The sequence below is a fragment of the Monodelphis domestica genome, chromosome 4, assembly GCF_027887165.1.
Source record: "Monodelphis domestica isolate mMonDom1 chromosome 4, mMonDom1.pri, whole genome shotgun sequence".
In the NCBI taxonomy this organism is placed as follows: domain Eukaryota; kingdom Metazoa; phylum Chordata; class Mammalia; order Didelphimorphia; family Didelphidae; genus Monodelphis; species Monodelphis domestica.
The window spans coordinates 303542668-303568136 of NC_077230.1; the positions used below are offsets into that span (position 1 = coordinate 303542668).

Consider the following 25469-nt stretch of genomic DNA (forward strand, 5'->3'; position numbering starts at 1 on the left):
AGATATACTTGAAGAAATACAAATAAATTAAATAGAATAATCTTTGTCACACAAAGATAAACATGGGAAGGGGAAAGGCAGAATTCTCTTATAAGAAGGAGAGGAAAAGAGTGCTAATTGTTATTACTTAAACCTTACTCTCAGTGAAATCAGTTCTGAGAGGGAAGAACATCTAGATCCACTGGGATCGTGAATTCTATCTAATCCAACAGGGTAAGGGAGAAGGGAAAACTAGGGGTGTTGGGGGAAGGGAGTACAAAAAGAGAGGGAAGGAGAGAGGGGAGGGGAAGGGAACTAAAAGGAAGGGGCCAGAAAGGGAAGCATACCAAGGGAGGGAACTAGGGGGACTGATTTAAAGTAAACCACTGGTTTAAAAGGTTATAGCAAAAGAAGAAAAGTCAGAATTAGGGGAGGATATCAAAATGCTGGGGAATTCACAAATGACAATCATAACAGTGAACGTGAATGGGATGAACTCACCCATAAAACATAGACAAATAGCAGAGTGGATTAGAAGCCAAAACCCTGCCATATGTGTTGTCTTCAAGCAACACACATGAGGCGGGTAGATACTCACAAGGTCAGAATCAAAGGTTAGAGTAAGACCTATTGGGCCTCAACTGACAGAAAGAAGGCAGGAGTAGCAATCATGATATCTGACAAAGCCAAAGCAAAAATAGACCGAATTAAAAGGGATAGGGAAGGTAAATACATCATGATAAAGGGAGTATAGACAATGAGGAAATATCACTAATCAACATGTATGCACCAAATGGTATAGCACCCAAATTTCTAATGGAGAAACTAGGAGAATTGAAGGAGGAAATAGATAATAAAACTATGATTAGTGGGAGATCTGAACCAACCACTATCAAATTTAAACAAATCAAACAAATAAATAAATAAATAAGAGGTAAAACAGGTGAATGAAATCCTAGAAAAAATAGAGTTAATAGAAATATGGAGAAAAATAAATAATAATAAAAAATAAATAGGGACGAAGAGGAATTCTTTTCAGCAGCACATGGCACATTCACAAAGATTGGCCATACACTAGGTCATAAAAACATGTCATACAAATGCAGAAAAGCAGAAATAATTAATGCGACCTTTTCAGATCATAAGGCAATAAAAATAATGATCAGTAAGGGTACGTGGAGTGCAAAATCAAAAATCAATTGGAAATTAATAATATGATGCTCTAAAATCAGTTAGTTAGAGAACAAATCATAGAAACAATAATTTCAATGAAGAAAATGACAATGGTGTGACATCTTTTCAAACCTTATGGGATGCAGCCAAAGCAGTACTCAGAGGAAAATTCATATCCTTAAGTGCATATATTAACAAATTAGGGAGGGCAAAGATCAATGAATTGGATATGCAATTCAAAAAACTTAAAAGCGAACAAATTAAAAACCCCCAGAAGAAAACCAAATTAGAAATCCTAAAAATTAAGGGAGAAATTAATAAAATTCAAAGTGATATAACTATTGAACTAATAAATAAGACAAGAATCTGGTACTTTAAAAAAACAAACAATATAGACAAAGTACTGGTCAATCTAATTTAAAAAAGGAGATAAGAAAAGCAAAATAACAGTGTCATAGATGAAAAGGGGGATCTTACCTCCAAAGAAGAGGAAATTAAGGCAATTTTTAAAAACTTCTTTGCCCAATTATATGGCAATAAATATGCCAAATTAGGTGATATGGACGAATACTTCCAAAAATACAAATTGCCTAGACTAACAGAACAAAAAATAGAAATCTTAAATAATCCCAGATCAGAAAAAGAAATTCAACAGCCTATCAAAGAACTCCCTAAGACAAAATCCCCAGGGCCTGATGGATTCACAAGTGAATTCTATCAAACATTCAAAGAACAGCTAATCCCAATACTATACAAACTATTTGACATAATAAGCAAAAAGGGAGTTCTATCAAATTCCTTTTATGACACAAACATGGTACTGATTCCAAAGCCGGGCAGGTCAAAAACGGAGAAAGAAAACTATAGACCAATCTCCCTAATGAAAATAGATGCAAAAATCTTAAACAGAATACTAGCAACAAGACTTCAGCAAGTGATCAGGAGGGTCATTCACTATGCCAAGTAGGATATATACCAGGAATGAAGGGCTGGTTCAATATTAGGAAAACCAGCCACATAATTGACCACATCAACAAGCAAACCAGCAAGAACCACATGATTATCTCAATAGACACAGAAAAAGCCTTTTATAAAATATAACACTTATTCCTATTAAAAACACTAGAAAGCATAGGAATAGAAAGGTCGTTCCTAAAAATAATAAACAGTATATATCTAAAACCATCAGCTAACATCATCTGCAATGGGGATAAACTAGATGCATTCCCAATACGAAAAGGAGTGAAACAAGGATGCCCATTATCACCTCTATTATTTAACATTGTACTAGAAACACTAGCAGTGGCAATTAGAGAAGAAAAAGAAATTGAAGGCATTAAAATAGGCAATGAGGCGACCAAGTTATCACTCTTTGCGGATGACATGATGGTCTACTTAAAGAATCCTAGAGATTCAACCAAAAAGCTAATTGAAATAATCAACAACTTTAGCAAAGTTGCAGGATACAAAATAAACTCACTCAAGTCATCAGCATTTCTATATATTTCCAACACATCTTAGCAGCAAGAATTAGAAAGAGAAATCCCATTCAAAATCACCTTAGACAAAACAAAATACTTAGGAATCTATCTGCTGAAACAAACACAGGAACTATATGAACACAACTACAAAACACTATCCACACAACTAAAACTAGACTTGAGCAATTGGAAAAACATTGCTCATGGGTAGGATGAGCCAATATAATACAACTGAACATCCTACCCAAAGTTATCTATCTATTTAGTGCTAGACCCATTGAACTTCCAAATTTTTTTTTTTACTGAATTAGAAACAACCATAACAAAGTTCATTTGGAAGAACAAAGGATCAAGGATATGCAGGGAAATAATGAAAAAAAAATACCAAGGAAGGTGGCCTTGCAGTCCCAGGTCTCAAACTATATTATAAAGCAGTGGTCATCAAAACAATTTGGTACTGGCTAAGAGACAGAAAGGAAGATCAGTGGAATAGACTTGAGGTAAGTGACCTCAGCAAGACAGTCTATGACAAACCGAATGACCCCAGCTTTTGGGACAAAAACCCACTATTTGACAAAATCTGATGGGAAAACTGTGTGGGAAAGATTAGGTTTGGATCAACACCTCATACCCTACACCAAGATAAACTCAGAATGGGTGAATGACTTGAACATAAAGAAGGAAACTATAAGTAAACTAGGTGAACACAGAATAGTATACATGTCAGACCTGTGGGAAGGGAAAGACTTTAAAACCAAGCAAGACACAGAAAGAGTCACAAAATGTAAAATAAACAATTTTGATTACATCAAATTAAAAAGGTTTTGTACAAACAAAACCAATGTAACCAAAATTAGAAGGGAAGCAACAAATTGAGAAACAATCTTCATAACAAAAATCTCTGACAAAGGTTTAATTACTCAAATTTATAAAAAGCTAAAGCAATTGTACAAAAAATCAAACCATTCTCCAATTGATAAATGGGCAAGGGACATGAACAGGCAGTTTTCAGCCAAAGTTATCAAAACTCTTAATAAGCACATGAAAAAGTGCTCTACATCTCTTATAATCAGAGAGATTGCAAATCAAAACAACTCTGAGGTATCACCTCACACCTAGCAGATTGGCTAACATGACAGCAAAGGAAAGTAATGAATGCTGGAGGGGATGTGGCAAAGTGGGGACATTAATTCATTCCTGGTGGAGTTGTGAATTGATCCAACCATTCTGGAGGGCAATTTGGAACTATGCCCAAAGGGCGATAAAAGACTGCCTGCCCTTTGATCCAGCCATAGCACTGCTGGGTTTGTACCCCAAAGAGATAATAAAGAAAAAGACTTGTACAAGAATATTCATAGCTGCACTCTTTGTGGTGGCCAAAAATTGGAAAATGAGGGGATGCCCTTCAATTGGGGAATGGCTGAACAAATTGTGGTATATATTGGTGATGGAATACTATTTTGCTAAAATGAATAATAAAGTGGAGGAATTCCATGGAGGCTGGAACAACCTCCAGGAAGTGATGCAGAGCGAAAGGAGCAGAACCAGGAAAACATTGTACACAGAGACTGGTACACTGTGGTACAATCTATCGTAATGGACTTCTCCATTAGTGGCAATGCAATGTCCCTGAACAATCCACAGGGATCAAGGAGAAAATAAAAACACTACCCTCAACAGAGTACAAACTGGAGGAGTAAAAACACCAAGGAAAGGCAACAGCTTGACTACAGGGGTGGAGGGGGGATATGATTGAGGAGAGACTCTAAATCAGTGGTTCTCAACCTTTCCAATGCCGTGACTCTGCAGTAGAGTTCCTCATGTTGTGGTGACTGCAAACCAAAATAATTATTTTGGTGGCTACTTCAAAACTGTAATTTTGCTACAGTTCTGATTTGGAATGTAAATACCTGATATGCATTATGTATTCTCATTTCTACAAATCAAACATAATTTAAACATAGTGATTAATCACAAAAACAATATTTAATTATATGCTGAGAAATATTAATCCAGCAGGAGGCAGCCTGAGCACTGGGGCGGTAGCTAAGTCCTGCCTGGGGAGGGGGTCTGCAGACGCTGCCTTCTTCTTCCTGTTGTCTCCCTTCAGCTCGAGCTGAGGCTTCACTTTGCTGGGGTTACTCAGCTCAGTTATCTGCTCCAGGAGTTATCCACTCCAGGACTCATTCTTAACCCCTCGGGAGTCAGCACCCAGGTGCTCTCTCTGGGTCTCTATTTGAGTCCCGTCTCCAGGCAACAGGGTAAATCCATCACCCCTCATAGGGGGAGGGCTGCTGATAGGTAACTAATGTTAGTACAATATTAGTATTAGTACAATACAACGGGCAGCAGGGTCCCCGTTCTTTCCGAAATCTTGCTGTAAAGTAGCGGGATTTCTCAGTGGCTAAAGCCATGGGAAATATGTATTTTCCGATGGCTTTAGGTGACCCCTGCGTTTTGGTCATTCGACCCCCACTGGGGTCGTGACCCACAGGTTGAGAACCACTGTTCTAAATGAACACCGTAATGAAAATACCAACAACATGGAAAAGAGTTCGGACTGAGGACACATGTGAGACCCAGAACAATCACGCATCACCATTGGGAGGGAGGGGGGAGAAAAAGAAAATGATCTTTGTTTCTAATGAATAATGTTTGAAAATGACCAAATAAAATAATGTTTAAAAAATTGTTTTAGTTATGTTATTCAGGTAGTCCAATGATTCTTAATGCTTTCCTCTTTGATCTGTTTTCCAGGATAGCTATTTTTGGTATGAAATACTTTACATTTTCTTCCATTTTTCCCCAGTCTTTTGATTTCCTTTTAATATTTTTTCTTGTTGCCATTGAACTCATTGGCTTCTATTTGGTCCATTAGAAATTTCAGGTAGTGCATAGACAAAATTTTATATCTCTTGGACCAAGTTATTAATTTTCTTTCAAATTCTTTCTTCCATAGCTCTCATTCCCCTCCCCATGCCCAGCTTTTTCTTCAAGCACAGTCATCCCATTTTTAAGAATATTTTTTAACTCTTGGTTTATCTCTTCCATAAATTATAGTTCAATTCATGTCTAAGCTGTGTTTTCCTTTAAAGTATTGCTGGTAGATGTTTTAGAGTCATTCTTTATTTATTTGGGTCTCCTTGCCACCATTTTTCCAGTCCATTCTTACTCATTCTTCCAATCTACTTCCTGATTTTAGGCTTGGTAATATGGCTGGGCTCCACCAGCCTTCTGGAGAGAATTTCTGGTTTGGTCCTGTTGCTGCTTTCTTGGGATACTATATTGTATTATTTTAGAATCTCAGAGAACTTGCAAGCATTCAGTGCTCCCAAAAACATCTGGTGAAGGGCAAAATCTTATTGTTGTCCTGCAAGCCTGAACTCCACAAGTTCCTGATTTGAGTTTGGGGTCAATATGAGGGGAGACGGGTACCAGAGTCCACCTCTATTAACCAGCTTGAAACCTCTGTTGGTTTAAAGTGGCTGAATTGTATGTTGTTTGGTCTGGATTTTCTGCCATAGTTATTCCTCTGCAGGCTAATGTAAATGGTAGAAATGAGACCCTGTTTTGCTCTTCAGTTCCAGGCTCAGGATAGGAACTTGTGTGTGGAGAATAATCTGTTTTTGTGATTGGTTTGGAGAAATAAGTCAATAATAGTGAGAAATACCATCTCATGTCTATTTATTTATTTAATATATATATGTGTATATATATATATTTTTTTTAAACCCTTACCTTCCATCTTGGAATCAATACTGTGTATTGGTTCCAAGGCAGAAGAGTGGTAAGGGCTAGGCAATGGGTGTTAAGTGACTTGCCCAGGGTCAGCTGGGAAGTGTCTGAGGCCAGATTTGAACCTAGGACCTCCCGTCTCTAGGCCTGGCTCTCAATCAACTGAGCTACCCAGCTGTCCTCTTTCATGTCTATTTAACAACTTATAGTTTACAAAGTTCTTTCTTTTTGTCAATCTTTGAAGTAATAAAATAATGATTCCTACTTTACAGATGAAGAAAATAAGCCTGGGGTGACTTACCCATAGTCACATGACTAGAATGTGTTAGGATTATACCTAGGTCTTCTAATGCACAATGCAGAGTTCTTTCCACATGACCATTCTACTTACACATTCTACTTTGTATTTATTTATAGCAAAACAAATAGCCTATACTTGAAGCCCATGGTTACGGAGTATAATTAATTGATGGGAGACATGGTAGGACCTTCAGGAGAAGGAAATACATAATTAAAGAAGGATATACATGGTTAATCCTCAAGACTATAATCTTGATTTAAAAAAAACCAATCTTGACTAAGATAAAGCCATAAGCCCCCTCATATACTAAGGGGACTTTACTATACACATCGACTCGCCTTTAACATCCTAACCACTTGGTTCCTCAACATATTCAATTCTCATGACCTACTCCTCTACCTCTCCTCTGCCATTCATACCCTTGATCTTGTCTTCACCCACAAATATACCATCTTCATGAACAAGAATTCCTCAGTTGTCTACACTCTTTCACTTATTTTCAATCTCCCTTTCTACTGGTTCATTTCCTACTGCCCACATTCATGCCATGTTTCCTCCAACCTGTAAAATCCCTCACTTCATCCTTCCATCCCAGATAACTATATTCCTATATTTTTTCTGCCCTTTATCGCTACATTCTTTGAAAGAGCTATCTTCCATAGGTACCTTTCTCTTCTTTCACTCTTTTCTTAACCCCTAATAATCTGGCTTCACGTCTCACCATTCCACTGAAACTGCTCTCCCCAAAGTCACCAATGATTTCTTAGTTGCCAACCCTACAGCCATTATTCTACCCTTATTCTTCTTGACCTCTCTGCAGTTTTTGACAACATTGATCACCCTCTCCATTTGGAGGCCCTCTTCTCTCTAGGTTTTTGGGTTACCGCTCTCTCCTGGTGTTCTACCTTCTCTGTCTCTTTTGCTAGACTCTCCTCCAGATCAGGTCCACTAATTGTCGATGTTTATTGATTAAAATAGCAGGTTGGTGTTATTTGGCATTTTAGGTATATTAAAGCTATCCTGGTTCCTGAAACATGTAACAGAAATGATCAAAATCCTCCTGGTTCAACTTCCTTATCCTGTACTCCCCTGGTTTCTTGATGACTCCTACTTGAGTATTCTATACTATGAGCTATGCTTATAAAATGATTCTTTTCAGATGTATTTATGGGAACTAATGTCTTCCTTTATAGTTGTAAAGTCTGTTTTTCCTCCCTTTCTGCCTCTACTAGTCCCCATTCTAGCAAACTGAACTGGCCAGGTAGGCATCTTCACAATAAAATCTCTAATTAAACTAAGTCATTTTAAGACTTTAATCACTGTTACTAGTTTATCATGTGACCCTTTCAGATTTTTTCATTTTTACAGGTCATAAGGCCTACAAAGCTAGCATTTATAGAGCACTTCTAAGGTTTGTAAAATGCTTTACAAATATTATTTCATTTGATCTTCACAATAGTCCTGAAAAGTAGGTTATTATTATTATATAATTATATTACTAACATCATCTCCATTTTACCTATAGGGAAATTGAGGCAGATAGACATTAAGAGACTTATCAAAGGTCACAAAGCTAGGAAGTCTCAAAGGATGTGTTTGAATTCAAATCTTCCTGATTACAGGCTTAGCACACCATGCACAGCTCCATGCACCTTCTGTATCCAAGCTAATAAATCTCTCTAATGGCAGAACTTAAGCATCATTACTAGGTGGTGGGATGTTGTTTTTTTTTGGGAGGGGGGGGCAGGGAACAGGTTTTAACTATTAGAAAGGTTAGTCCTAGAGCAAAAAAAAATGTAATCATAGAATCTCATAATAAATTTTTGGAAATGGAAGGTGCCCAAACAGTTATATAGTTTGGTTTCCCAATTACCTCATATAGAAATTCCATTTACATTTTTGATAAATGATTATCTGATCACATGTGGAATTAGTCTAAAATTTAGCATAGATATTTAAGGTTGGGGTCAACATTGAAGGATAGATTAGAACTAGCAGTTTAAGGATGGAAATGAAAGATCATTCCAGTTATCATATGAAAGGGGAAAAAAAAGTTTTACTGGTAACTTTTGTTTTAAAATGTCACTTCCAGGGGCAGCTAGGTGGCTTAATGGATTGAAAGCCAGGCCTAGAGATTTGAGGTCCTGGGTTCAAATGTAGCCTCAGATACTTCCTAACTATGTGATCCTGGGCAAGTCACTTAACCTTCATTGCTTAGCCTTTACTGCTCTTCTGCCTTGGAACCAATACAAGGTATTGATTCTAAGCTAGAAGGGGAGGGTTTAAAAAAAAAAGTCACTTTCTAGTATAGTGGCCTTTACACCATGTCCCACCTGTCCCCATACTTTGGGCCTTTTAACAACAAAAAAACATTTAACCAAACCCAAACAACAGCATATGCTAAACTATATACATGTATCCTTCCCCTCCCAAACAAATAAAAAGAACAAAAATAAAAACTTGTCTATTGAGAGGAGGGAGTTATATTTCATTATCTATTTTTCTGGGACCAAGATTATTAATTACAACTAGAATCTGGCTGCCATTTCAGTGTTGTATTGGATTATACCCTTCTAGCCCTTCTGTATATTGTCCTCTACTTTATTCATTTGACTTTTCCTATGTTGATTTTTTTCTCTTAATTCCTCCTGCTTCTTGTTTCTTACAGTCCATTAGTTCCCATTACATCCCTCCATGTACTACCATTTGTTCATTTATTCCCAATTCATGGGCATACACTTCTGTTAAACTATGGTATTTTGTTGATGAAAAATTCTGTACCAAAGCCAGGTGAGAATATGAAGATGAGTTATAATATGCACTATAGAAATGAATATTGGTGTGCATTTGATGAAATCATCAGTACACTGAAATACAGAACATCCTGAGTTGACAGATTGGTTGTGGCTACCTATAAACAGCTGGGTGGCCCCGTGGATAGAGCGCTGGCTTGGAGTCAAGAAGACGGGAGTTCAGATCCAGTCTCAGATACTTACAAGCTGTGTGACCCTGGGAAGGTCATTTAACCTCTGTCTGCATTAGTTTCCTCTAAAATGAGGTATAATAGTACCAACTTCACAGCGTGGTTGTGAAGATCAAGTGAATAATATTTGGAAAGTGCTTAGCTCTATGCCTGGCATATAGTAGGCACAGTATAAATGTTAGCTAGTAGCAGCAACAGCAGCAGCAGTAGTAGTAATAGCAGTAGTTATAGAAGGAAGAGGAGGGATGCTGGAGAAGAGAGATGACAGTTAAATGAAAATATAACCACTAAAGCATAAGAACATATGAAATTCCTCTAGGACACACTTTTGCAAATTAACAAGTTAATGGCTAATTAGTTTTAAACTTTTAAACCAAGAATCTAAGTATAGAAGTTATTTTTTAAAACATTCTAACAGCTTTTTAGGGACTATCACTAATGACACCAACACAATTTGGGTAGACTGCTCCATTCTCGTAACACCCAAAACAATAAAATTTGAGCTGTCTAGAGTATTTTTTTTAATCCTTACTTCCCCTCTTAGAATCCATACCAAGTATCAGTTCCATGGCTGAAGAACAGTAAGGGCTGGGTAATTAGCGTTAAGTGACTTGCCTAAGGTCATATGGCTAGGAAATGTCTGAGACCAGATTTAAACCTAGTACCTCAGGTCTCTAGGCTCTCTCTCCACACCTCTACAAAGCTGCCCTTTCTATAGCATTCTCTAGAAACCCAAAGTGTAACACAGGCTCTGGGTTCACTCTTCTATACCTACGTGGTTCCTGGGAGAGCAGGATCAAACTTATAACGGTGGCTACAAACCATTTTCTCCTCCTCCTGTCCTTCTCCAAGTCTCCATGCTCACTTGTGGTTCTGGAATACTTAAGAGATGATCTGCTCTCTTGTTTGCAAGATGCACTCTCAGTTGCTGAGTGAATTCTCTGCTGGATGAGGTCAAGCAGCTCCTTCTCCAGGACTGACACCTCACCCACTTTGGGTGCTGTGGCTCCGGACAGACAGTGCCCTTCAACTACAGGACCTCTGGTTGTTCTTTTAGGCTTACAAAGTTGTAATTTGGTCTGTTCTATCTTTAATATTCATTCACTTAAATTAAGGATAGCCTGGACACAATGGGGACAAAGGAAACTGAGACAGCCATGGCTTCGTGGCTACCTGGAAGCTCAGATGCAGAGCTATGGCACCCTGCAGCTACCTCTTTCTCTCTCTACCTGGAGATTTACCAAGGTTCTTGCCTACTTACCACCATAGAAGAGATGGAGATTTTCCCTGCTGGAACCTTTACACACACCCAGTTCCAAAGCATTTGTCTCCTTCAAGTAATCCAGCAGGAAGTAGCTGTGGAATACCTGTTCAGCTCAGATTTGAAGGGCTGCCTTTTCACCAATGACCTCTACAGGCAGGATCATCAAATTTTCACTAGGAGCAATGAATGCCTAAAGGGCTGGATCCCTACTGGCAAGTCCCCTGTGATGAAGTAATGTTATAAACTTCAGCTTCTTCAGGTTGAAAACTATTGTTTTTATAGTTATACTTTTATATAAATCATTATCATATTGAAATATTATTGAGCTGAATTTGTGGTCGATTTATAGCAATGCTGTTACCCATATTGGAAAGGTACTAAATAAGAAAAAATTAAAAGAAACTCGAGATATGTAGACTATCTAGTTCATGTTTGCTAGTCAAAGGATTCTTTTATTAGATGACCCACTCTTTGAGGGCAGGCACTATTATTTTCCATCTTTGAATACTCATTGCCTAGGTAGTGACTTGTTTCTAGTAGATACCTAATATATGTTGAATTGAATTTCATCTTGGTATCCCACTGAAGTGTGATGAACAGGCAGGTTTTCTAACTCAGAGTAGTAGATACTTTTTAGAAGTTTTTCAACACTTTCCCTTCTCTCTTCTAATATTGAAAGGGTATGAGCAAGAATCCTTTTAATTCCCCAAATGGGGCATAGTGCTCTTTTGTACTAAGGGAACTTAGTTATATAGGTCGCAAAAAAAGGGCTATTACCAGAGGATTTCATGGAGCTCTTTGTCATGGAATCTATATATATCTTAGTGAACACTTTATTCTAGTAAACACTCTATTCTTGTTCATGGGAGGGAGAACCCTTAGCAAGTCCATTTATCTTATGACAGAGTAATAGTGATAGCTAGTAGTTTGTTTCTTTCAAGTTATAGAATTTTGTAATATGTCATTTATCTGTGTCTGAAAGAAGAAGGAACACAAGGGTAAGCTTTGCAAACACTCCGTAAACAACATGGCTCTCTCTTTTAGTTGTCTTCACGACCCAGTTTCCCATATTTTTTTCTAGTAGATAATATCACTCTGTCACCATAAATATTAGTTAATACTAATAAGCAATTGTTAGATAGTTGGAAAACGCTAACAGGTAAGCAAGTTCTTCAAAATCAGTACTCTATTTCTAATTCTTTGTAAATATTTGCTATACATCAACATTGAAACAATACCTAGTGCATGTGAAGTACCATTCTAGGGACAACATTTTTTAAATGACCTCTGTCCTCAAGAAACTTCAGCCTAGTAAGGAGTAAGACACCAATATAAGTAGCTACCATGATTTGATCAAATTGTGCTATGGGAAGGGGAAGTACTGATAGCGGTGAAAAAGTTGTTAATGTACAGCAGAATTCTGGGATGTTTTTCTGGAAGATATGACATATGCTTTGGGATTTAAAGAATATCAAGAATATCTTCGCCTCTTGTAGACAAAGAGAAACAAGGTAAGCATTTCAGGCATACAAAACATCCTGAATGAAAACAGAGTCAGGAGAGCATGGTGCATATTGAAGAATAGAAAGTTAAACAGTTTGGTTGAATAGTGAGTATAAAGAAATCAGTAATATGAAATAAGGTTGGAAAAGTAGTATGGTATCAGGTTGTTAAGGATCTCGAATTCAAGGCAAAGGAGTTGAAATTTAATTTGATGTAGTCGGGAGTCAATGAAACCTTTAAAGCAGAGGGCTATCATGGTCAGATGTATGCATAAGAAAGATTTCTTTTACAGCATTTTGTGGGCTCAATGAGAGAAAAGGAGGTGGGGAAGGAGGGCAGTGGAAGTTAGAAGACCTGTAAGGAGTCTATTGCAATAGTCCAAGTGATTGGTAATGAGAACTTATATTAATAGGGTGAAGCAGTAGACAATATAATACTTTAGGATATTTTCTTGAAAGTAAGGAATAACAAAACTGCAAATATATTTGGGACAGGCACTTGTAGAAAATAGTCCTAATTTGCATCCATTTGCTTTTTTTAATCTGAATTTTTATTTAATCAGAAATTATGGAACATATGGGTATTACCCTAAGTTATTGTAGGTGCAACTAGTGCCCTCTGGTAGTAGAGGGAATCTTATTTTGAATGGGGAACTTGCTCCTCCCAGTTCAAACATTCCTTCTTCCCTTTTTCCCATCTATTCAAAGGTTCTAGGTTTCGGAGGTACTCAAGATCCTCCTACAGATCCAGTGCCAGGCCACCTCAGAAAAGGTTTTGCTCCTACCATCTTCACTAGGGTCAGAGACAGGGTAGTTCTTTGAAGGGGTAGGCAAGTCCCTCCGGGCCCAGTGGAAAAACTGAATAACTTGTTACAGCTTAGTGGGATGAGAGGGGCTTGATCAAGTTCCCTGTTGCATCTTGGGGCTAAAAGAACATAAATTTGGCTCCCCAAGTTTTCACTTGTAGCTATTATCATCATATTAATTCTATTATGTTTGTTATGCACAAAAATGTAATACAATGTAATGTAATACAATGTAATAATACAAGAGTGGAACCTCTTTGGTTCCTTTCCACATTTCAGAGTATGCGCTTACAGATGGATTTTGGGGTTGCAGTAACTCTTTCAGGGTTTTAGTATGCAAAGAGTTGGACTTGGAACCCAAAAGGCCAGTAGTAAAATCCTGCTTCCTACACTAGTCGTATGACCCTGGACAAGTCATTTAACTTCTGCCTGCCTCGGTTTCTCCATTTGTAAAAAGGAGATAATAATAGTACCTACTTTCCAGGAATATTATGAGGATCAAATGATATAATATCTGTAAAGTGCTTTGCAAACACTCTATAAGTGCTAGTTATTGTTGTTATGCTCACTTATTTTCAGAATGAGCCTTTACTTAGAGACTTTAATCTATGCCTCTTTTTTTAAAACTGAAAAATGTGTATTTACCCAGTATTTCTATAGTATTTTGAAAACGGCTAATTTTTCCTTATTAGAATGTATTTAAAATCACTTTAAAATCAGTCCTAAAAACACTGATAAAATGTTTTAAAATTTAAACACTTTAAAAATCGTTTAAGATTCTTCTATTAAAAAAGCAGAACTGCAGGCTCCCAACTATTGGCCAATTTCCAATTTAAGAAAGGGATATTAAGTAAATTAGTCGAGCTGATTAAAAGTACCTTAATCAAAGTAGAACACTGCGGCCAACAGAATTAAAGAGTGCATTATTGATTTTATAGCAGAAGAGAGAAACGATTCTCTTTCATCCCACCTCCTTCCCGTCCCCCTCTCCCTTTTTCCTACCCCCCCTCCCCTCCCAAGCCACATCCGGGGTAAGAAGTGGAGCTGTTCGGTTAGCACTGGAGAAGGGAGGGCTGGGGAAAGAGTAAAGGGAGTGAGCTGCGCGCACGTGAGAACAAAAGTAGAACCTTGGGATGCCCAGAGACTTTGGGCCGGCCGAGGAAAGGAGAGTCGGTACAAGAAGGGGTTAAGAATCTAACAGAAGTGCGCCCTACGGTCCCTAGACTTCCCGCCTCATCCTGGGGGGCTCCGCGGCTGCCGCTGCCCGGAGCCTCGGGCCAGGAGTTGGGGGGATTCAAAGGGGACGCCCTCCTTCTGACTGCCGCTAGAGGGCGCATCCAGACCCGGCCGAGAGGAGGCGGCGAGCGGGCGGAGACGGCTCAGCAGCAGCAGCAGCAGCAGCAGCAGCGGTCCCTGCCACTGCCACTGCCTCTGCCACAGCCACAGCCACGGGCACTGTCGCGCAGCTCGAGCTTCAGTCCCAAGTGCCCCTATCTGCAGACTCCGACTCCGCGGACTGGTGGAGAGTGCAGCTATAGGCGTGGGGATGCAGCCACTCGCTCGCAGCCTGCTCGGTGTCCCGGCTGTGCTAGCGCTTCTTACCTGCTCCCTGGGTAAGTAGCGGGCGGCCCCGGGCAGGGGCGAGGAGGGAGCGGGAAGAGGAGGCGGGGTCCCGGGGCTCGCTTCCTGCCCAGCCCCGGAGCCCTGGGAGGGAGCATGGAAGGCGCCGAGCCCTGCGCTCTCGGGGGCAGTGCTGCCGGGCTTCCAGGACTGTTGGCCGTCCCATCTGGTCCTTTCTCTCCTACCCTGGCTGCCTGGGGTGGTGCGGGGGTTGGGGGGAAACTCTACCGGTCCCACTGCTCCCAAGTACAGCCCACCAGCGCAACTCCCCCGGGCTAGCCTGGCCACCACCACTGCCTCCGCTGCCCTCTTCCTCCAGCCCCAAGCTGCTGGGTCCAGTCTTCCTTACCCGGGATATACCCTTCCCCCCTCACTCCTTGTCTTCTTCCCCCGCTCCTCTCCACCCCCCAAAGAACTTGACCTTGGGTTTAGAGTCGGGAGGGGGGAGTGCCTGGTCCCACCACAAGCGCCGGTGTCAGTGTAGAACTGCAAGAAACTTTAAAAGGGGAAACTGGTTGTGTGATCCCCGCCCCATTCTCCCCTTTCCGCCTTCCTTCTTCCCTTCTCCCTCCTCTACACCCACCCAGTAAGTTGGAGGCAGATATTTGGGTGAGAGGAGATGATTCACCCCACAGCAGGAGGGACCTCTTCTCTCCCTGAAGCTCAGCCCCACGCCCCTCTGCCCTTGGGTCCCCTCCCTTCTTAACCCTTTCTGCCTTCGTTCTAGGGACTGGCAGGAGCCCCATTGAAATGATGGTACTTAGGTCCGCAATGAGTTCCTTTTACTCTCTGTGGGATCTTATGGGAGCGCTTTCCCCCAAACATCCCCCCTCCACCCCCGGGATATTCGTGCGTTCCTAATACCAAGGCCGAGGAGGAGAGAAGATAGTCACCTAGATGCCAATGGAAGTGGGGGTGGGGAGTGGAAAACTGGAGGGGGTAACTTCCTAAGTAAGGTCTTTGGAAATTAGAGACGCCTTTCATAAAATAATGGTTTCTAGCAATATTCTACATTACCGCCCCTCTTTCCCCTCCCCCTTCCAGCTTCCACCTTCCTTTCCAATCCGAGGGAATTTTAAAAATAAAATTCTAGGGTAAAAGTTGAAAAAAAAAATTAAGGTTGTGAATATTGCCGTCACAAATTGGTGAAAAGTTTGCAATATTTATTTTTAGAGTAATAAAAATTATTTGTTTCCATGCTAGAAATTAGGACAGTTTTCTGGTCTCTCGCGCCCCCCCCCCCCCCCCCCCCCCTTCACTGCGCTAGTGATAGAAGAGAGAAGTGTTAGTGTGCTTCAGACTCGGGTTGGTTTGAGCCTTAAAAATGCAGCAACTTGAGTTTTTAACGATGGCAATATGGTGCTGTTTAGAAAAATGCTTAAAATCTCATTGCTACTTTTCGGCCCACTGGACCTGTTTTACTTAGATTGTCAACTCCCTGGATAGGCACTACATTCATCTCTGCTATATACTATTTCTGGTATCCTGTAAGTGTGAAATAATAGAAGGATGATTAATTTGTAATTAAATGTTAACGTGCATGATTAGTTAAGCAACAATAGAATTAAAACTGACATAATACTTTGGGTAGAGAAGGCTTTTTGTGAGGGTAGAAAGAAGGAAAGAAAATCAGATTTGTTTCACTTAAATGAAAGGGAATATTTTTTATTGTTATCTTTTCCCTGTGAATGATAATGCAGGTAGTTTAGGAACCTGACTAGGTGGCTAGTTTGGTCATTGGTCTTTTATTTTTTTCCAGAACTTACTGTTACAGAGGAAAAGGGCTATGGAATAAGGAAGGGGGAAGAAACTGGAAATTTATTATTATTAGTACTACTCCAAGTATGAATTTTACTACTAGTAATATTGCTAATAACTGACTTCATATAATGCTTTCCTCACATTAACCTTGTGAGGTAGATTGTTACACTATGAAATACATATGTATATAAAATGTTTATATAAATATAATTCAACATTAGTAAGCTAGTCAGTTGGAAACAAGCTTTCCCTAAATTTAATTAAAATATCAAAAAATATTAAAAATCAATTGAATGTTAAACAGCCTTTGAAAGAGTGCTTTTATTGAAATTGTCTGATTAGCACAATAAATAAAACTGTGAAACCTGTTAGAAAGTACTTGTGAGACATTCCAGCTTTTGGAAAATAGCATTGTTGCTTTGACAGAGGAATAAAGCAGAGCTAATTCCCACTAGGGCAAGGTTTTTGTTCATCATAATGGCTGACATTTATATGGATTTATTAAAGCCTTTACAGCTATTGTTTCTTGATCTTCAGAATAATACTGTAAGGTAGGTAGTACAAGTGTTTTGATCCCTATTTTATTGTAGAGAGAACTCTTGACTTCCCTGGCTTCCTTCTAGACTCAACTCGAATTCCATCTTTCTTGGTCCTTCTTTTCCCCTGAATTGCCTCTGAGATGACATCTCTCTTACACTGAATAAAATTTATAAGTACATAGGGGTTTGTTTGAATGTTTTCTACCTGCATTAGACTGTGTGCTCCTAGAGAGCAGAGGGCTCTCTTCTGTCTTTCTATCTCCAGTGTAATGCACATCACATAGGAAGTGCTTCTTAAATTATTTTTGACTGACTGCTTGACTAAGAGGTGGCCAGTAACTAGCCCAAGGTTACCCAATTAGGAAGAAGCAAATCTAATGTATTCAAATGTTATGTTTCCTCAGCCATGCCATGTCTTCCTCCAGTGTGGAAATATACAGCTGAATTTCTTCACTTTTATTGTAGGGCCTAAGATTGCTGGAATTTTTGAGGTGGGGCCTAATTCATCTGTTGATGGGATCTGGGGATGTTAGAAGACTGATTCATACTCTTTTAATATAGCACAAATGTCCTGACTGATTTAGCAATGAGTTAGCTTGGTAAATTAAAATGTTATCTATGGTTTGTCCCTGTCCCTGTCAAGCTACTGAGAATAGCTGTAAACAAAGACAGTATTTAAATCTCATCCTTATGATTTGGAGCCCAGAGAAATTCCAAGGCTCCAGTGCCTTTTCCCCACCAGCTTTGGACTCTTTTTAGTTTTCTAATTCTATTATTCAGTCTTTTAAAACATTTATTTATTTATCTATTTTTAGAGTCAAGTCTGACTCTTTGTGATCCCATTTGGAATTTTCTTGACAAAAATTTTGGAGCCATTTGCCCTTTCCTTCTCCAGCTCTTTTTGCAGATAAGGAAACAGAGGCCAATAGGGTTAAGTGGCTTGCCCAGGGTCACACAGCTGTTAAGAGTCTGAGATCAAGTTTGAACTCAGGAGGTTGAGTCTTCCTAACTCCAGGTCCTGTGCTCCATCCACTGTACTGTCTGCCCCTTTAATCCTATTAAGAGTTGTTAAAAGCAGAGTTTCTGCTGGTCCAGAAGAAAGAAGGACAGGGTGAGTCAAGAGACTTCTGCTCCAATAATGACCAATCCTGGGTCAAGGTGGGGAAGCTCCTGAACCAAAAAATGGTTCAGGGCCCCTAGAAGGTTCTCAAGATCCTTTCAGAGGTTTTGATTAATTAAAACTATTATCATAACAATACTATGATATTTTAATATTAATACACTGAATATTGATTAATACAAGCAAAATAAATAACATCTCTTTAGATGGGAATTCAGTAATTTTTAAGAGTGTAAAGGGATCCTGTGACCAAAAAACTTGAGAATGCCAAAGGATAGGCATTTCAGAAGAAAGGAGATTTGGGGAATTTTAAAAACCAAAGTACTAAGTATATGTATAAATGGACTAATTGGCAATAGGATTTAATAGGATTTAATTTCTGAAGTGATAAGAAGCTTTTCCAGATCAGAGTATTAATGATAAAATAAAAGGTAGTAGCTTTCCTTTTATTGGCATCTTAGGTGGCACAATGAATAAGGAACTGGACCTGGAGTCAGGAAGATCTGAATTCAAATACAGCTCCAGATATTTAACATCTGTGTGACTGTTACATGCCTCAGTTTCCTCAGCTGTAAAAAAGGATGTTATAATAACACCAACTTTCCAGGGTTGTTATGAGGATTAAATGAGATATTATTAGTAAAGTGTTTAGTATAGTGCCTGTCATACCATACCTGCTTAAAAATTGCTTCCTGCCTGCCTCTTCCTTCCTCCTAGTCTTCCTGCCTTTTATCCTTACTTTTCACCTAAAGCCCTAATTGATATGCTTTTTACTAAGTCCATCCCAATGGGGAAAAGGTATGGAATCAGAAATCATGAGATAACTTAATATTTATATATATATATCCTGAATGGAACTACCGGAAAGTATAAGCAATGTAAAAATAGAAACAGTATTTATCTTAACACTATTTCCAAGTGTCAGCCCAAGCAAAATGATTAAAACTTTCCCTCAAAATATATGTTTACAAAATGCTTTGTGGTAGACACAGTGGAAAAAAAGAAGTAGTATTTTATCTATGTGATTACTGTTATATAGCTGCAAGTTTTGACAGAAGAATGATTAAAAGTACCATTAAATGAGATTAAAATTTATTAACCTTCTTATTAAAATAATTAATCTTCAACTGGTTTTCACCCTCACAAAATACAATAATGTTATGTTCTTCCAGGGATATGACTAATTTCCCCTCCTAAAGGAATATTTCATGGAACTCAAATGATTATATATTTTAGTTATCTTGCTTTTCTGCAAGAAGCTCTGGGCTCTTTATATATTACATCAAATTAATCTTCACAACATTCCAATCATCTAGGGTTTAAATTATTATACTTAGTTTCTAAGGTGAATGAGATACAGAGAAGTAAATGACCTGTCCAAGCTCCAAATAAGTGACTGAGCAGAGAATAGACCTGTGTTCAGTTCTCGTAGCTCCCAGGTGATGCTTTCAGTAGAATCATATTTGAAGAGCATCTCAGAGATCATCTAGTACACCATATTGCTGAACAAAGCAAGATCTCTGCAGTCCAGCAAAGGACACCCACTTCTTGAAAATCTTAAATGGAGAGGAACCCACAACCTCCTGAGTCAGCCCATTTTAATTTTGGAAAGCTCTAATGTTTGTAAGTTTTTTCTTATATCAAGCCTAATTTTTTCTCTTAAAAACACCAGTTGGTCTTAGTTCTACTTTCTGGGGCCAAGTGAAATAAATTTAATTCCAGGTGACAATCCTTCAAATACCTGAAATTCAAGTTTTCTCTTCCCCAGGTTAAACATCCCCAGTTTTATCAATCTATCCTTTACCATTTTGGTTTTCATTTTTGGATACGCTTCAACTTCTTCCCATTTGTGGACATGTAGGTGGTATAGTAGATGAATACTGGGCTGGGAGACAGGAAGATCTGAGTTCAAATCTGTCCTCAAACACTTATTAGCTGCATGACCCTGAACAAGTCACTTAACTCCAATTCGACTCAATTTCTCATCTGTAAAATAAAACAGTATAATGGAGAAGGAAATGATAAACCACTCCAGTATTTTTGTCAAGAAAAATCCCATGGACAAAAGTCTGTGGAGTTGCATAGAGTCAAATGTGACTGAACAAAAACCAACTTATATCTTTTCTAAAATATGATGTCCAAAACTGGATTCATTGTTCTATATATATTCTGAATAAGATAAGTATGGTGGATCTGTTACCTTCCTAATCTTGGAAATTATTTCTCTTGCAATGCAAACTAAATTAGCTTTTTTGTCAGTCATATCACATGGTTGACTCAGGACTCTCACTGAGCTTACAATATTAAATCCTCCATACCTTTTTTCAAATTATTGTATAACCATGCATTCCCCATCTTGATTTTTTGAACCCAAATGTAAGATGTTTACATTCACCCCTTTAAAATTTTTTCTTCTTATTCAATTTAGCCTAGTGCACTATTCATTCAAGACTTTTTAAAGAATCTTATCTAACTATTCTTTTGGGTCAGTCTATACAACCTGTTCTGAATACATCTAATAATACTGTTGTCTAGTCCATGTCTTTCCATCTTTTTCACAAGAATAGCATAAGAGCCTATATAAAATATTTAATAAAATAAAGTAATATCTACAGCATCCCCAAATATTAATAACTTTTTTGTTCAGACTATTCACCCTGTTATGAATACATCTAATAGTACTATTGCCTAGCCCACATCTCTCCATCTTTTCCACAAGAATAACATGAAAGCCTATGTGAAATATTTAATTAAAAAAATGTCAATGGCTTACTTATCATCAAGGGACCTTAATATACGAGAAAATTAGGTTAGACTAGATCTGAGATTCTTAGCTCATTTTGTTTCATCAACCCCTTTTCTGCTCTCTTTTCAGAATAGTTTTTAAATAATTGAAGAAAATAACTAAATTTCAGTAAAGATATATTTTTTCCTTATCCAAATTCTCAGATCACTGGAAATCTATCCACATATACACATTAAAGTCCTCTGATCTACAATGACTATTTTTTTTTTTAATCCTTACCTTCCATCTTAGAATCAAAAATGTGTATTATTTCCAAGGTAGAAGAGTGGTAAGGGCTAGGCAGTGGGGGTTAAGTGACATGTCCATGGTCACACAGTTAGGAAGTGTGTGACTGAGGCCAGATTTGTTCTAGGCCTGACTTTTAATCCATCGAGCCATTTAGCTGCCTCACAGAATGACTCTATTCTTAATGAAGTCAAGCTGGCCCATTGTGATCACAGCTTCCTTTTCTAGATATTTACAAATCATTCCTTTAATAATGCATTCTAATTTTTTTCCCTTTATTTTAGGAATCAAAGTCAAGCTTACTCTCTTAGAGTTTGCAGATTCTTACTGACTTTGTTTGGCCATTCTTCAATGTACTACTTTTTCTGCTCTCCATGATTTTTCAAGGATCTTTGGCCATAAGTCGCATAGTTACCACACTGCCAGTTCTTTCAGTACCCTAGGATGTAGTTCTTTTGGGTTTGGTGACTTGGACTTAGCAAAGGACAGCCAAATTCTCTCATTATTAACTTGTCTTTAATAACAACTTTCTATTGGCGATTTTTGTTCTGCCCTTTCCAGTTCAAAGATCCTTCTGTTTGGCAGAGAAAACTGAAGCAAAATAAAAGTTGAGCAGTCCTTCTTCTTTGCAAACTTTTCTCTGCATCCTAGCTCATCTTTGATTTTCTTCTTTAGCTCTAAAGCTTCCTCAGAGGGGAGAGAGAAGCTTTAAGGTAGGAAGATAGAGAAAGGATAGAAGTTTTAGATACCATGAGGGGGATGACGGAGTCGAAGTAGAGATATGACGTGGCAGGAATGAGTCTTTATTAATTATCAATGAGCCACAGCCAAGCTCTGATCAAAGGACCCTTCTGAAGGCTTTTACCAGTCCAGAGATCCAGATTCAATACCACACAGGTTGGAGAGATGATAGAGAAAGATTAAAGATGGAGCCTGGCCTTTGGCCAGGCTCCAACAAAGACAGGCATCAGTGCGAGCTGGAAGGGAGGAAGAGCAGAAGAGAGAAAAGCGGAGCTGGCTGGGCCCTATTTATATGCAAATATACACAGTACATAGGGATGATTACCATTGGTTAATGACAAGGTATAGGTGTGGTTTCTCTCTCCTTTTCTTCTCTTCCTTAATAACTTCTCTCTATTGTAAAATAAATTACCATAAATACTATTTGACTTTAATAATTCATTTTTGGGATGTAGTAATTAAATCCCTGGCTACCAATTAAATAATACTCAGTCCAACCATAAAATTAACAATCTATAATTCCTTGTTTATCCTGATAGATAAGGCACTAGACTTGTAGTCAGGAAGATTTATGTTCAAATTGTAAGAGTTTAAATTTAGGCTTTATGCTAAATATGATAGTTATAAAGTAATATTGTGGTTGCTGAATTTAAAATATTATAGCTTAAGTCAAAATGACTTTTAGCTTTATTTAAAAAGTGGTGGAAAGAGTGAAAGTGGAAAAATGTAGCTAAAGAGACAGATTTTAACAAGCCTACTAGCCCTTCTCTGGTGAAGTGAGGCTCAGTCCTGCAGAGGCTTCCTCACATCTCTTGTCCCCATGTGGATTCCCCGGTAATCCTCAGCCAGAAGTCCTGGTGTTGTCTTCAGCCAGAGTTCCATTCACCGTGCAAGCTAACACAGGATCCAGAGAAAAGGTCTCTTCCAAGCCAAGGATCTCCGGAAGCAATCTCTCCAAACACCACAAGGGAATGAAAATGCTAGACCATGTTAATCTCTTTTTATACCTCTTTTCCCCCATCATTTCCTGTCACTCCTCCTTCGTCACTGAAACCAATGACTGTCTTTCAATTTCACTAGCACTGCAGGGAGTGTGGGGGCAGTGACCTTTGGAGTTGTCACTCTTGTGACTTGTGAACTCTCATACTTAATAGTAAGTAGGGGTACTTTTATTGCTTGATTTGATTAGCTAAAAATAGACAAGGGGAGAGTTAATCCTATCTTCACAACCCCCCTGTGATTCTTTGGGAGTCTAGTATAGCTTATACCTCTAAAGATCTTCTAGCTAAAGGTGCATACAATATTGCATTTTCTAAGAGGAAACTACAATAGTTGGAGATAAGAGGGAAGTAGAAGAGAGCAAGCAAAACCAATGTTTGCTAGGCACATTGACAAAAAGCCAATTAGGAGGCAATCCCCTTTGTCATAAGAGTTTACAATCAGAATAAGTGTGTTCAACCCCCTCCAGGTGAGTCCATTATACCCCAAAGTTCATTCTGGATCTTCTGATGCAGTGTAGCTTTCTTTATGGCACTTTCTTTAAACAGTTCACTTTCTTTATTTGAGGAGTTAGTGAGCTTTTCTTGAAATTTCTCAAAATTTTCTTAAATCTTGGATTTTATGAAAATTATACAAAATTCTATCTCAGACCCTAGATGAATTGCATAACCTCTGTCTACCTCAGTTTCCTCATCTGTAAAGGAGGGAATTAGATTCAGTAGCCTCTATTGTCATTTCTAGTTCTAAGTCCAGGATCTTCTGATTTCATTCTTGTGTTTCCAATTCTTCCTGGAGTGACTTTTCACACTGAATGTTAGGGTATACGTTCCTATTTATTCTTTCTCTGAACTTTTTGAAATCTCTTTTCTTAAAATCTAAGGTACATGTCAGACTGTGCCCAGCTTTTCTCTCATCTTTCGCATATTCTGTGTTGGAAACTTCCATTCATGTTCCCAATATTTCCACTACAGTGGTCAGTTATTTATTATTAGTGAGAATCAGATCCAGAATAGATTCTTATTTTATTGGTTTCTCTACCTTTTGAAAAATTAAATTATCATTCTGACAAATCAAGAAATGATTTGCGGTTTTTTCTTTTGGCAGTGAGATTGGGGGAAAAGAAAGGAATCGGGAGGAGGAAGAGGGAGAGGGAGAGAGAAGAAGAAATATGCCCACAGATGTCTGGATAATAAAAATCCTCCATTACTGAAATCCCCTGTTACTAATACATCATGCCTCTGTGCTGCTTGCATTCTTTCTCAAACTTCTCATCCATTTCCTCTTTCTGTCTAGGTAATCTGTAATGCACTCAGATGACAGTATTGCTTATTTCTACACTGATCTTCACCCAAATATACTCCAACATGCTCATCCTTTCCTTCTTGTTTCTGAATTTCTTTATCTTTTTGATATAATTCATTATTGACACATATCTCCAGTATAGTACCTAGCTTATTAGAGTGTTTAATATACTTAATTGATTAATGAATTGATATGCAAAGCTATCCTTCTTTCCCTATTCCAACCCCTGCAATTTTACTTGTTCTTTTCCTTTTAAAATATAGTGTTAGAGTTCCTTCTTCCATTCATGGTGGTCATCCTACCTTATCTTAGTGATGTTTATAAAGTCAGATTGCCCTCTGCGTTAGAATTTCTAGTTCCTCTTTTTTGTTACTTTCTGGATTTTGGTGTAGACATCTGAAGCCCTTTGTTTTGTTATTGGCTTCTGTTTTTGGATTTTGTCTCTTAGATATTTTTGGATTGTCTCCCCTCTGGATAGTATCTAGGCTGATGGATGTATAGGTATACAAATGGGTAGTCTTCTTCTTGTTTTTTCAGTTTAAAGCACGTTTTGAGTAGATTTAGGCTGGGGATCTCAAACCAATGGATAACTGGCTCCTTGAAGTCCCTCAAATTTTAATTATATAGAAGTATACCCTAGACTAGAACATTTGGGGGAACCAAATAAGATACAATTTAATAGAAATAAATATAAAGCTTTCCATGTGAATTAAAAAGTTCAGTTTCATGAATTAGTAAAGTAACACAATAGCCAACAAAGCAAATAAATTCCAGGAATAAAGAGATCTTAGCTCCTCTATACTATGCCCTGGGCAGTTCACAGCTGGAATTTTGAATTCAGTCATGGCACCACATTTTAGGAAGAATATTGATAACCTAGAGAGTATCTAGAAAAGGAAAACTAGGTAAGGAAAAGGCAGACTTAGGGAAGTGGAGGTGTTTAGTCTGCAGAAAAATTGGAGAAAATATGATTGTCTTAAAGAATTTATGGGGTAGAAGAGGGATTAGATTTATCCTTCTTGGTACGACTGTTAGATTTAAATAAATAACTCCAGGTTCTTGTTTTTCATAGAGTTTATTAATAATCACCTGAAATAGAGAAAGCAGATATGTAGAGATTTAAGTCTAATCT

General features: G+C 38.3%; 1 protein-coding gene across 1 annotated transcript in view; it reads left to right on the forward strand.

The window, feature by feature from the left end:
- The first annotated feature begins 14276 nt into the window (after nt 1–14276).
- Nucleotides 14277–25469, forward strand: part of B3GLCT (beta 3-glucosyltransferase) — a 145246-nt gene continuing 134053 nt past the window's right edge. Inside the window, exon 1 of the mRNA XM_007495278.3 lies at nt 14277–14837. Within this exon, the coding sequence (XP_007495340.2) occupies nt 14771–14837 (67 nt within the window). The 5' untranslated portion in view covers nt 14277–14770. The remainder of the gene's footprint in view (nt 14838–25469) is intronic.